The sequence below is a fragment of the Citrus sinensis genome, chromosome 8 (assembly GCF_022201045.2).
Source record: "Citrus sinensis cultivar Valencia sweet orange chromosome 8, DVS_A1.0, whole genome shotgun sequence".
Classification (NCBI taxonomy): Eukaryota; Viridiplantae; Streptophyta; class Magnoliopsida; order Sapindales; family Rutaceae; genus Citrus; species Citrus sinensis.
In genome coordinates, this window is record NC_068563.1 from 11,695,644 (window position 1) to 11,709,942 (window position 14,299).

At 34.7% G+C, this 14,299-nt stretch overlaps 1 protein-coding gene across 1 annotated transcript; it reads left to right on the plus strand.

Moving 5' to 3' along the window:
- Nucleotides 1-36: 36 nt before the first annotated feature.
- On the plus strand, nt 37-471 carry LOC127899313 (uncharacterized). The gene has a single exon (XM_052432662.1). It carries the CDS (start codon nt 37-39, stop codon nt 469-471), a length of 435 nt encoding a protein of 144 aa, XP_052288622.1.
- Nucleotides 472-14,299: the final 13,828 nt, after the last annotated feature.

The window sequence follows — 14,299 nt, forward strand, 5'->3', positions numbered from 1 at the left end:
CCACCTAGTTCCAAGCTGAAAATCAATGTTGATGCGATGGTGCATGCAGAGAGTCAAATGGCAGGCTTAGGGGCTGTGATCAGAAACTCGCAAGGCCAAGTGGTAGTTACAGCTGTGAAAAGCATTAATTTTCAAGGAGATGTCTCAATAGCAGAAGCCAAAGCTGTCCAATGGGGAATGGAGGTGGCAAGCAAAGCTAGCTTCACAAATGTGATTGTCGAAACTGATTGCAGCATGGTGGCTGACTTAGCCAACAACAAAGTTAGCAACAAAACAGAGATATGGTGGACGATAGCAGAAATTCAAAGCAGCAGGCAAGACTTCCAATCGATAGATTTCCAGCATGTACCAAGACAATGTAATACTAGTGCTCACTCTCTAGCCAAAAGAGCTTTAAAAAGCTCAGGTTCTGTCATCTGGCGAGATGAATTCCCAGCCGATGTTTTGTGCTTGTTTGATGGCTTCTTTTAAATGAAAGATCTACTTTATTCTCAAAAAAAAAAATAGGCAGGGTAACTATCCCTTTCGAAATAACAATTTCACCAGCAAACCAACTAAAGGAGTGTGATTAGAAATTACCAGAATAGGCTCGAGAGTGAATTGATCCAATGCATGCTTGAAGATGATATCTATTGAACTCCACGTATCAATCAGTGTTCGAGCTACCCTATCTGCAACAACTTTCAAGGTGATAACCAAAGCGTCATTATGTGGATAGATAACATTTTCTATATCTTGCTTAGTAAAGATAATCAGAATTATGTGTGTAATTGGGGGAGGTGAGCTCCAGTTGGTCTATTAACTTCCTTACTAACGACAATATTCCTTCTATAGGTTTTGATTGACCTTTTAGAACTACTAGCAAGAGTGGAACCTCTCGCTATTATTCCTATGTAAGTACCTTTCTTGGGACCGTAAGGCTCTTCCTCTTTAGGGCTTCCCTCCCGAGGTTCTTTCCCCTTAGCTTTTTTTTTTTATAGTCTTTCTATGATCTCTGATTCCAGCAACAAACTCTTTCAAGTACCCATGATAATCAAGACCTCTATCTCTTTTGGCAATTGAAAGCATTCAATGGTACTATACCTAAAGACTTAGTGGACCTCGCAATACTTTAAACTTCTCTTCATATTAGGGTATTTATTTATTATTCGGGGAGGCCTCAAGAGACCACTATCACTAATCTAATAGAAAATCTATTCTAAATACTTGTTAAGAGGGTGGTAAGAGTCGTACCGTGACTTCTCCAGTGGTTCCTCTCTCTCAGGACTCTTTACCCAAGGGTACACAGAAATTTTAAGATATGTTGAAGGTGGAATCCTCCACCCCGTTGCCGGGCTACTAGGGTAGGCGCACTAGAGGTACCCTACAGGAGTTTGCCTCTTATTTATTAGGTTAATCCTTAATCTTTATTGCATTAGGGTTGTCCTCTTAGAGATTTAGTCAATATTTGTCTTTATATTCGATCTATTTTTGAGCCCTTGCTCTAACCACCGCATATGTTAATGGTTCGGCTTTTTGAACGGACCTTCACAACTTCCTTTTTCGAAGATTCTTTGTAAAGTGAGCGAATGTATTTTTATAACCAAAGGCTCCAATTTAGAGGACTTCTTAGAAAAAAAGGTTGACAAAAGAACTAGTGATCCTATCTCGCCTTGCTTCATGAAAGCCAACTTCAAGGAGGGCTTCTCTGACAATAAGCATAGCAGAACTTATGGATGAACTCGGAGAGTAATTGATCAATGCTAGCTATAGTTCCTAACTTAAGGAACTGAAACTAGGATTTGGCTAGATTCGTGAAAGTACGAGTGAACATACAACACCTGGCGTTTTTCCTAACTTTTTTTATGGGCATTTGACCTCGGCATAACTCAGCTTACTTAGTGGGAGTTGAAGGTAACCCTATGTTAAGAAATTTGAGGCATATTAAAGTTAGTTGGGGAAGTGCTTAGCGAATTTCCATGGTGAAAGGTGATTGATACACGATCAGTGCTTAATCACTAGCATTGACGCTATCCTTCTAGGAGAGTTTTCTTACTTGTTCCTCTAGTAAAGACATCTTGTCAAGGATTTCTTAAGGTATCCGCTGGTTGTAAGAGGAATCCTCCCTATCATGAGAAGATCTCCTAGCGTTCAACTTACCCCGCAAATCTTCAACCATTATAGCACACTTTCTGCCCCCACTATCATTGGATCTACTATTGGTAGTGGATTTTTCATCTTTAGAGCAAACGAGGTGGGCTTTTGATCTTGTTGTGGTAAGGTTGAGTTGTTTGTTTAGTTCAGAAACCTATTGGTGTTAGACGATACGTTTACCACCCAAGGCTTGTGTGGTGGTTTGTTTGCTTGAACCACTTTCTAGGTTTTGAACTTGCAAGCTAATAGCACGACAAATCTTATCGGCGAACTCATCAAAGTGCCTCTTAGTGATAAAATCCTCACTATAATGAATACTAGTTGAGGATTTTATAGGCTTTCCCTTGTCTATTTTTATTATCTTCTTCGTGTGCTTAGTGGTTGGATTATTCTATAATCATCATCTTGCTTAGTGATAGCAAGACTTTCTTCCATCTTGTACCAAACACAAAACAAAATAACTTGGCAACCATTACGTAGCTTTTTATTGCGCCCCCCAATAAGACATCTCCAATTGCTTTAGTGGGACTTTGGATGATTCCAAATAAATCAATAAGAGTGTGGCTTAAAAGGTGAGTAAGAGTGAGAGAGTTTGTCTTGTTATGTTTGGAGGTGTTCAATCACAAGATGGGGAGGTTAGCTATGTGGGTCAAGTGTTTGATGATAAAGAGAGAAAGAAGTGATGAAAAACCAAAATGAAGACCACCAAACTCTAGCTGCACATATCCTACAAAATAGCACAACTATGGACGTTAGAGGTAGATCTGGAGGTGGCCAACTTGAAGCTGCAGCTGGAGCTGGTCCCACTCTGATACTTAAGCTAGATTTTGAGTAATAAGAGGTTGCTTCAAAGTCAATAATAGACCTTGAAGCTATGAAAAATAATGAATATACTATGTGAAAACTTTAAATAAGAAGATGATAGCAATATTTTTCAGTGATGAAAGTTGCTTACCATTTGTGGAGTGTGCTTGAGGGTCTTTTCATAATTCTAAACACATAGTAATTGTTGATTGGCATTTTGGAGATTACTCTTGTGGTCCCAAGATGGTGCCATAGTTATGCAAAGGAAGTAAAAGAGCAATCAACCACCCTTTTGCCCCTTGCCTCCTACACATGGCCTTCTCTGTAGTTAATGGTTGATGTGTTGTATGCTTATTGCTATGGGTGTCAATGTGCAAGTGTACACAACAAGTAATATACCGATGAGTATTCAGATCGTCTCCACAGGGATTGATGTTATAGGATTTGCTACCGTAACTTTAATACTGCAATTTCAGTTTAAATTAATATAAAATAAGTGATGAAATAAATAAACTAAATAAATAAAAATAAAGCACATAACAAAATTCAATAAGGAAAATTCTCAAGCCAAACACAAGGTCAAACTCAATGGGAATAGATGAGTTGAATGATCAAATTCACTTAATGGTATTGACTACTTTGCCAATTAAGATTTTGTTGCTACAACATCTACTACAGTACTTGGCAAAATCCCTTATGCATCCTTAGTTGTCGCCTGTTGGAGATCTTATATCTAAATGCAACATAACAATGACTAGTTGTTACGTTAGCACGAGATATAGCAATATACATGTTAGGTTCCAGTTACCCTACAAGATGAATCCCTATGTTTAGTTCTTCAAAAAGTTTAGATCAAGCATGGTCATATTCAAATCGAGACTAACTCAACATGGGAAACCCGATTTAAAACTATATTTTGTCTTAATTTGCTCCACTAAATCAGACATTTTTTAGACTTTTTCTTAGCTAGTATTTGTTAGCATTTATGTATCCATAATGTTGATTTTGATGATAATAAACAAAATTAAGAATGATTAAGTTTTTAGAAGCTCAAATTACTTTTTATACATTTTAAATAAATCATTATTTTCACATTATAAAGGTTTTATATTTAATGGAAAAATGATTTTATGAAATTGGTTTTTTTTCAAGTTTATGGTATAATTGAAAGAGTTTTGAGAACTTTGAAATCAACAAGTATTGCTTGGAATTCTGGAGAAGGACTTATGTGAAAAGTTTCATATAGCTTTGGGCCACAGTATAATTCTATAAAGTTTTGGGGCAAAACTATAATTATGGAAAATGGTTCACTGTACCAATCACTATAGCAAATGACTAGCCGACATCGAACAGTATTGAAGCTTAGCCTTTGGACACTAACATTGATTTGACATCTTGAAAACAACAATCCGACAATTTGAAATTTTGTCCAACAGTAACTTGCTCAAAGTCAAAATGGCGATTTGACATCTAGTTAACGGCGATCCGACAGTGAGCAGAAAGTCAACAACGACTATATTTCAGCTCCAACTATAGTTAAGCTTAATCAAATTCAAACAGAAATAATTCAAACGATTATCATTGAGCAAAATATTGAGCATACAACTTTCATTGAGCTTTAAATCCTTGTATACATCTCATTCATTCACACATTGAGATTTTATTTGTGATCAAACACATTGTGTGAGAGAAATTCATTTGTAATCCTTTTTGTAAAATCAAGTAAAGAGATTGTAAGTGTTGGGATACACTTGGGTTAAGAGATTGGGGATAATCTCTTGTTGTGAAGGTCCATTGACACCTTGGAAGTCAATTGTAAGCATTTGAAGCCTTGGAGCTTCCTTGGTGAAATCCTCAAGCCCGGTGAGCTTGGAGGCGTGGACATAGGCGGGGATTGGTGAACCACGTAAAAATCATTGTGTTTGTTCTCTATTCCCTTATCTTTTATTATTATGCTTTATTAAATTTATTTATTTTATTTCATGAAGGGAATAGATTGAATTGTTATGTGTTTTGGTTAACTTAAGTTTTAAAATCCTAATTCACCCCCTTCTTAGGTTGCTTAGATAGTATTTCATTTGGTATCAGAGCGATGTGTTCTTGTGTAGACTTAACCATCTAGAGTTAAAGATCCATAATAACCCAAATTAACTCAACCTTCATGGAAGGCTAATCTACCACTAGACCTCCATTCTTTGATGGTAATGACTATCCTTTTTGGAAAACTAGGATGAGAGTCTTTTTACAAGCTTTAGACTATGAAATATGAGAAATAGTTTGTGATGGTTCATTCATTAGGAAGAATGCTTTAAGTGAGTCTGATAGGAAGAATATGTCTTTAAATTCTAAGGTTATGAATGCTTTATTTTGTCTTAGATAAAAAGGAATTTCATAGAGTTTCAAATTATTCTAATGCTTATGAAATTTGGAGAAAACTTGAAGTTGTGTATGAGGAGACTACAAACGAGGAGGAATCTTATGAAATGTCAAATTTGGCACTTATAGCAATTGGAGATGAATCGGATGATGAACTTGATGAGGTAAGTAATCTTTCTACCTATGATGAATTACATGATGCTTTTAAAGAATCACATGATGAGTGGATAAAAATTGGTAAAAAGAATGCATGTCTTAAAAAGAAAACGGTGGAGCTCACAAATAAAAATGATTCTCTAAGTGCAAAGATTACATGCCTAGAATTAGAAAATTAAACATTGCATGATAGAGTTGCATAATCAAATGAGAAACCTAACACTTCGCATAAGCATTTAGAATCACATGTAGATGACTTGAAAAATGAAAAAGATTCCCTGCAAAAATGCGATGTTTCACTAAATGAAAAGATCAAAGAATTGGAATTAGATAATGAAATGTTACATGATAGGATTGCATCATTTAAATGTAAACAAAGTACTTCATATAAGCATGAGAAATCACATGTTGATGAATTAATGAAAGAAAATGAAGTGCTTAAGAAGAAGAGCAATAAGTTAAATGAGATTGTCCAAAAATTTATAAATGGGCAAAAGATGTTAGATAACTTGCTTAATTTACAAAAATGTGTATTTGACAAAGGAGTTATTGGCTAGAAGCCTAATTTGAAAAAAAAAAGTATTATAAGAATTACTTTGTAAAGAGTACCACCATTAAAGATCAAATTGTATGTCATTATTGCAATCAGAATGGTCATATGAGTTTTATATATCCAGTTAAGAGAAATGTATATTATGGAGTCAAATGTATTTGGGTTCCAAAAGGAATCAAATCTAAAACTCAAGGACCCAAGAGTATTTGGGTACCAAAGGGCACAACGTGAATGTTTTTTTTATAGGTACCACAATCAACGAATGATGGAGAGTTCCTTGATGAAAGCTTATGAGAATAATCACTTGATCATTGTTTAAGTGAAAATGATGAGACAAGATAATTTAATTGTTTTGGTAACAATTATTGCCTTATTAATTATAAGTGGTGGTCTTTTAATCTTAGTAAGTATTTCATATTTCATCATAACATTAAGTGCATTAGCATGATGTGGATAAGATTATCTTGCCTATTGATTATGTTGAGTTGATCATGATGGATCGATAATAGATTGAATTTGCGAAAGCATGCTCATATGTTTACATAATTGAATTATTAATGTGTGTAATCATGATGCCTTTGTTTAATTTTGATGATTGTATGATATTTGATTTCATTTTTTTTAATTGTCTATCATCATGTTTCATGTCATTTATTCATCTTCCTTATTTGTTCATCACTTATGTATCATATGTCATTTATTGTATTATATCATCATTTCATTAAATTGGCCTATGTGAGCATTTGTAATAATGGATTTGATCACTTGTTTTTTACTTATAATGATGGCTTTTCTTAATAGCTATGTTGATTTTGATGATCTATATATTGTCATTATGTACTTATGCTTTACTTAAGTTTTGATGATAAAGAATATGCCTTGATGATTACATTGTATTTGATGAAGCTTTGATCTTATGCAATTTATGATTGGTGAATGGATGTATTTTTTTGTACTTTATTGATGTATTGTTGAATATGCATTATTTGTTTTAGATGATATCGAAAAGGGGAAAAATACATATATTTCAAGAATTTTAAGCATATAAGATTTTTTAAGTTATATTGAAATGTCACATTAGATCTTTGATGAGTTTAGTTGTCTTGATTTCTAAAATGTGATTAGTAATTATGGAGCTTAGATAGTTGATAATATGCATGCCAATTTGGTAAACAAATCAAAACTTCTTTGCGAAGAGCAATTTTCAAAAATTCGGTATGAACTTGGGATGATTTGATTTCTTGATGATTTTGATGATTGATGATTATATGTGCGTTGCTTGATGAATTGATGGAGTTGTTGATTTGTTAGAATTATTTAAGCTTATATGGAAGTGTTTTTAACCATTTTTTGTATTTGAGGATTTGTTCATTTTTAAGGGAAAACTCTGTCGAAATTTTTATGTGCACAAAATGGGTAATATCTTCATCGAATTATTTTTAATGATTATGTTTCGATTGCATATATCTATCTTTTCTTTTCTACGATGAAGGGGGAGATAAATATAATATGTTTTTGGATAAAATCATTTTGGTTAAAATTTTAAATTGGCCATATATTTAGGGGAAACATATAATATGATTTTGGATAATATGCATTTTGAACTTTTTTGTTGTCCAAAGGGGGAGACAAAGTAATATATCATTTCGATGTTATCAAAAGGAGGAGAATAATATGCACTTTGAGTATTGTTTTGATGATTGATATGTGATTATGATGAATTTGAGATATGATGATGATTTAATTACATGGTTGTTTTATATGATGATTTTATGTTATGAGTTGCTAATTTGGTAATTGATAGAATGATGGTTCATGATCTTTTTATGGTTGATGGATTGTGTGATGATTTGTATATGGAGTTGGCTTGTATCATGATTTATAATAATTTGAGAGTAATATTATTAAACTTGTATTTGAAGTGATACTTGTTGTTAGAGGGAGATTCTATTGAAATTTCTACTCTGACAACATGGGTAACAAATTTGCTACTCTTCTTCTTTTCCACTAAATTTTCTTTTGGATGATGAAGGGGGAGAAGAATACATGTATTTAAATTTGTTAATTTAGCTAAATTATAAGAGAAGCTTACATTTAAGGGAAGCAATTTGTGGAATCATTCTTTGAATACATGAAAGGTTTGTCATCATAAAAAATGGGGAAATTTTTAACAAATATGTTTCCATAAAGTTGATTTTGATGATAACAAACAAGATTAAAAATGATTAATCTTTTAAGCTCAAATTGTAAGGAGAGCTTACATTTAGGGGGAGCAATTTGTGCAATCATTCTTTAAATATATGCAAGGTTTGTCATCATAAAAAATGAGGAGATTGTTAGCATTTATGTATTCATAACGTTGATTTTGATGATAACAAAACATTCAGGGGCAGCAATTTGTACAATCATTCTTTAAATACATGCAAGGTTTGTCATCATAAAAAATGGGAGATTGTTAGCATTTATGTACCCATAATGTTGATTTTGATTATAATAAATAAAATTAAGAATGATTAAGTTTTTAGAAGATCAAATTACTTTTTATACATTTTAAATAAATCATTATTTTCACATTATAAAGGTTTTTTATTTAATGGAAAAATGATTTTATGAAATTGGTTGTTTTTCAAATTTATGGTATAATTGAAAGAGTTTTGAGAACTTTGAAATCAACAAGTATTGGTTGGAATTCTGGAGAAGGACTTATGTGAAAAGTTTCATATAGTTTTGGGCCACAAAATAATTTTATAAAGTTTTGGGATAAAAGTATAATTATGAAAAATAGTTCACTGTAGCAATCACTGTAGCAAACAGCTAACCGACATCTTGATAATGGCTAGCCGACATTGAACATAATTAAAGTTTAGCCTCTGGACACTAACGGCGATCCGACATCTTGAAAATGGCGATCCAACAATTTGAAATTTTGTCCAACGGTAACTTGATCAAAGTCAAAACGGCGATCCCACATCTAGTTAACGGTGATTCGACAATGAGCAGAAAGTCAACAACGGCTATATATTTCAGGTCCAACTATAAATAAGCTCAATCAAATTCAAACAAAAACAATTCCGACGATTATCATTGAACAAAATATTGAGTATACAACTTTCATTGAATTTTAAATCCTTGTATTAATCTCATTCATTCACACATTGGGCTTTCATTTGTGATCAAACACATTGTGTGAGAGAAATTTATTTGTAATCCTTTTTGTAAAATCAAGTTAAGAGATTGTAAGTGTTGGGATACACTTGGGTTAAGAGATTGAGGATAATCTCTTGTTGAGAAGGTCCATTGACACCTTGAAAGTCAATTGTAAGTATTTGAAGCCTTGGAGGCTTGCTTAGTGAAATCCTGAAGCCCGATGAGCTTGGAGGCATGAATGTAGGCGGGGATTGGCGAACCACGTAAAAATCATTGTGTTTGTTCTCTCTTCCCTTATCTTTTATTATTATGCTTTATTAAATTTTTTTATTTCATTAAGGGAATAGATTGAATTGTTATGTGTTTTGTTTAACTTAAGTTTTAAAATCCCAATTCACCCCCCTCTTGGGTTGTTTAGATAGTATTTCATTTGGTATCAGAGCGGGGTGCTCTTGTGTAGACTTAACCGTCTAGAGTTAAAGATTCATAGCAACCCAAATTAGCTCAACCTTCATGGAAAACCAATCTACCACTAGACCTCCATTCTTTGATGGTAATGACTATTCTTATTGGAAAACTAAGATGAGAGTCTTTTTACAAGCCTTAGACTATGAAATATGGGAAATGGTTTGTGATGGTTCATTCATTAGGAAGAATGCTTTAAGTGAGTTGGGTAGGAAGAATATGACTTTAAATTCCAAGGCCATGAATGCTTTATTTTGAAAAACATTTAAAATGTATAAAAAGTAATTTGAGCTTCTAAAAAATTAATCATTCTTAATTTTGTTTATTATCATCAAAATCAACATTATTGATACATAAATGCTAACAAGCTCCCCATTTTTTATGTTTACAAACCTTGCCTGTATTTAAAGAATGATTGCACAAATTACTCTCCCTAAATGTCTTGTTATCATCAAAATCAACATTATGGATACATAAATGCTAACAGTATCCACTAAATGCGTAGTCAACCAAAATAAGGAATTGAAAAAAGTAAAATTAAGTCAAAATGTTGTAACAAATCACGAGCAACACATGTATATTAGTCAAACATTCATTAAACTTGTTTATCACTCAGCCATAATAAAATTTAGTTCATGATTTGTGATAGAACAAAATCAAAAATAGATTTAGCCATCAAATACATTCCCATAAACAAATAAAAACAAGAAAATACGAAGAAGAATTTAGTTTCGCTTGGTCTTTTTTATGTCTCCACTATTTCCTCCTTGAATCATTTGTTGCAGCTCTCAAATCTCTCTTAATCTTTGTTTTTTTTTTTTGGATTTTCTTTGTTCAAGGCTTTTTCTCTCTTTCCACCTCTTCTTCTTGCTCTTCCTCTGTTTCCCATTTTCCATCTTCAGACTCCTCTGCTGCCTCAACATCTTCTGTTTCCCTTTGTTTTGGTTGTTATTTTTCCTTGGACTCTCCTTCAACCTCTGCATCTTTACTCCCTTCTGCTAGAGTAACTTCCTCAGCTCTTCTAAAATTAAAATACTGCAGCAATAACTCAGGAAATCTGTATATTTACTCTTTATATACAGGGCGAACTGGTGCTTTGTGCTTAAAGATGCTGTAAGTAAGTCTAAAATCTCTAATTTTCTTCCATTTATGTTTGGACACATACCTTCACGGCTTCACTGAGTTACTAAAGCATATTATCAATCCTTGTAGCTTGTTCTGTCTTAGCTGTAGCAAGTTGGTCTGGGGTTGCTACAGCTGTAGATTCTCCAGCAATCCTCTCAATTGTCTTCATTATTCATTCTTTTATCACTTTCCTCAAATTGCACTCCTAAGACCTCACAAATTCCCGTGATAAAAGAAAGGAATAACAATACAGTAATTTTTTGTTTTTTCATTGCACACTCTAATTTCTTTCTCAATGATCTTGCCTACATTTATGGCTCAACCCTTGACTATAACATAAAGGAGTACGAGTTTATCTTAGGAAACCATGGTACGCATTAATCTAGATTTCAAGAACTTTACCCAAACCTTGGCAATAGGTTTCAAATTTATCCTACTAACCACTCGGCCCTCCTCATTCATCCATTCACTACCCAGAACAGTCCCCCATTTTTTTACCGTCATGTTCTTAGTAAATTTTGTATTTTCACACTCAACAACAGTACATAAATCATAGAAGGCATTAATAACTCGAGAGTTGAAGAGACTTGCACTTGCCTCACAAAGATGTTGCGTTGATCTTACTATAATAGAAAAATAAACAACATGAAATAAAGAAAAGAAAAGAAAATTTTTAAAAATGTGAAAATCAAATTGGGCAGGTAGGGGATACTCCCTTGTGTTGGATGTTCTACTGCAGCACTTGCTGAAAATGTTCACTTCTTCTTAGATCCACTTCGCAAACGTTCTTTAGGAGAACCTACTGATACAACTACTGGTTGTTTCTTTTTTCGGCTCTGAGTTCAACTAATTGGAGGGGTTCTAGTAGGTTCAGTAGTTTTGGGCTGAGTTTGTTTTGTTTTCTTGTGTTCTGGCTTTACCGGTGCTGTAACACCTCCAGAAGGTCATGCCATTTTTATTTTGTTGGAAGCCCTAAGAGCTGGGACTAAGGATTTTATTGGGCAACAACTTGTGTATGAGTTGTTGTTGGTTCCACAACAATGATACTTGCAATAAGGTCTCTCAATTTGTTTCTTGCTTCTTCTATCCTAACAACTCTACTAATGGCTTCCTCTATGGCTGCCTCAATATCCTCTTCCTACTTTGACTCTGACTCTTCTTCTACCAAAAGTTTCTTTTTTCTTTTGCTTGTGGGAGTCACCATTGGAGGTTTCGCCTCCATTTCCTTCTCTTTTGTGCTTTCTCTTTCTCTTTCTTTGTTTCGCACTCTTCACCTTTGGACTCCTCTGCTGCCTCAGTATCTTCTGTTTCCCTTTGCTTTGGCTACTATTCATCCCCAGACTCTCTTTTAGCCTCTACATCTTCACTCCCTTTTACTAGAGCAGCTTCTTTAGCTCTTTTTAAAATTAAACTGCTACAGTAATGACTCAGGAAAATATGCATCTTTACTCTTCATGTACTCGGCAAATTAGTGCTTTTGTGCTTCCAGATGTCGTAAGTAAGTCCAAAATCTTTGATTTTCTTCCATTTGCGCTTGGACACATGCCTTCACGGCTTCACTGAGTTCCTAAAGCATATTCTCAATCCCTGTAGATTGTTCTGTAGTTGTAGCAAGCCGTTCTACGGTTGCACTGTAATGGCCTTTTCATTCTTAATTCTTTCATCACTTTCCTTAAATTGCACTCCCAAGACCTCACAAATTCCCATGCTAAAAGACAGGAATAGCAATGTAGCAAATTTTTATTTTTTCATTGCACACTCTCTAATTTCTTTCTCAATGATCTTACCTACATCTTTGGCTAACCCTTGACTATAGCATAAAGAAGTACACGTTTATCTTGGAAAACCATGATAGTGTGAGTGGTTGGCATTAATATAGCTTTTAAGAACTTTATCCAAACCTTGGCAATAGGTTTTAAATCCATCCTACTAACCACTCGCCCCTCTTTATTAATCCATTCACTACCCAGAACAGTCAAGGTTTTAAAAACCTCCCCTTATTTCTTTATCGTCATTTTCTCAGCAAATTTTGTATATTCACACTCAACAGCAGTAGCTAAGTCATAGAAGGCATTAATAACTCGAGAGTTTAAGGGGACTTGCACTTGCCTCACAAAGACGTTATGTTGATCAACTAATGCTTCTATTAAATCCACATCAATAATTTCATCATCTGCATTGTGAGGTTGTTTGGCAATGTTGAAGATGTTTAGCTCCATAGTCATGTTGCCGAAGGACAACTGCATATTTCCAGTCCTGCATTGAATGTGAGCATCCGCAGTTACCAAGAAAGGTCGGCCTAGAATAATGGGGATGTGCTTCCTTGAATCCTGTATTGGTTGAGTGTCAATTACAATGAAATCAACAGGAAAATAAAACTTGTCTACCTGGATAAGCATGTCCTCTACAATGCCACGAGGTATTTTCGTGGACCGATCTGCAAGTTGTAACACCACTGGAGTTGGGTGTAATTCTCCCAGTCTAAGTTTCATGAATACAGAGTAAGGCAACAAATTTACACTAGCTCCTAAATCCAACAAAGCATTCTCAATTGTGTGGTTCCCTATGCTACATGAGATAGTGGGGGAGCCTGGGTTTTTGCATTTTAAAGGAATTTTGTGTTGGAGTATAGAACTAACGTTTTCTGTTAAAAATGACTTTTTTCGAACATGAATGTTTCTCTTTTTAGTACAAAGGTCTTTAAGAAACTTGGCATAAGATGGAACTTGTTTAATAGCATCAACTAAAGGGATGATAACACTTACCTGTTTGAAGATTTCAAGAATCTCACATGTGGATTTCCCTTCTTTCCTTTAGCTAGCCTCTGTGGAAATGGAGCCTTGGGAACATATTCTCGTGGCTTGGTTTCTTCTTTCTCTTCCGATGGTGAGTCCTCAACATTCACAGGTACAATTTGATTTTCTTTTGTCACCGGCATCTCCACTTTGTTGTTGACTTCTTTTCCTTTTCGCAAGGTCATGACTGCTTTGACCTCTCCATGCTGCTGTAATAAACTGGTACTTGCTTCATGTACTCCTTTAGGATTAGGCACTAGTTGACTTGGAAATTTACCTTTCTCAACAGTTATTGCCAAGGTCTGAACTGAAGAAGCAAGTTGTCCCACCATCTTCTCGAGGCTTGAAACTGATTGGGCTTGTGAGTTGAAGCCTGCTCTCAACTCATTTCGTAGTCCATCAATGGTGCGATTCTATTGCTCAATCGTGGAGTGAGTAAGATTCTTGAGATTCTGGAATGAATCCTCCCATGGTCTGGGTTGAGAGTAGTTCTGGTTCTGATTGTATGGTCTAAATGGTGGCTGAGAGGCTTGAGGAACTTGAGGAATTTGTTGCATTGGTGGAGCTGGAGCTGCTGGTCCATTCTGTTGGAATCCTTGAGACCATGAAAAATTGGGGTGGTCTCTCCATCCAGGGCTATATGTGTTGGAGTATGGGTTGTAATTTGATGGCTTTCTCATTACACCTATGGCATTGGCTTGATCTGGATATGAGTCAGGGTCATGTGGTTCTGTTGATTTAGCAG

What these genes read in the sequence shown, in the direction of transcription:
- LOC127899313 (XM_052432662.1), top strand. Translation starts at nt 37, where the DNA reads ATGGTGCATGCAGAGAGTCAAATGGCAGGCTTAGGGGCTGTGATCAGA.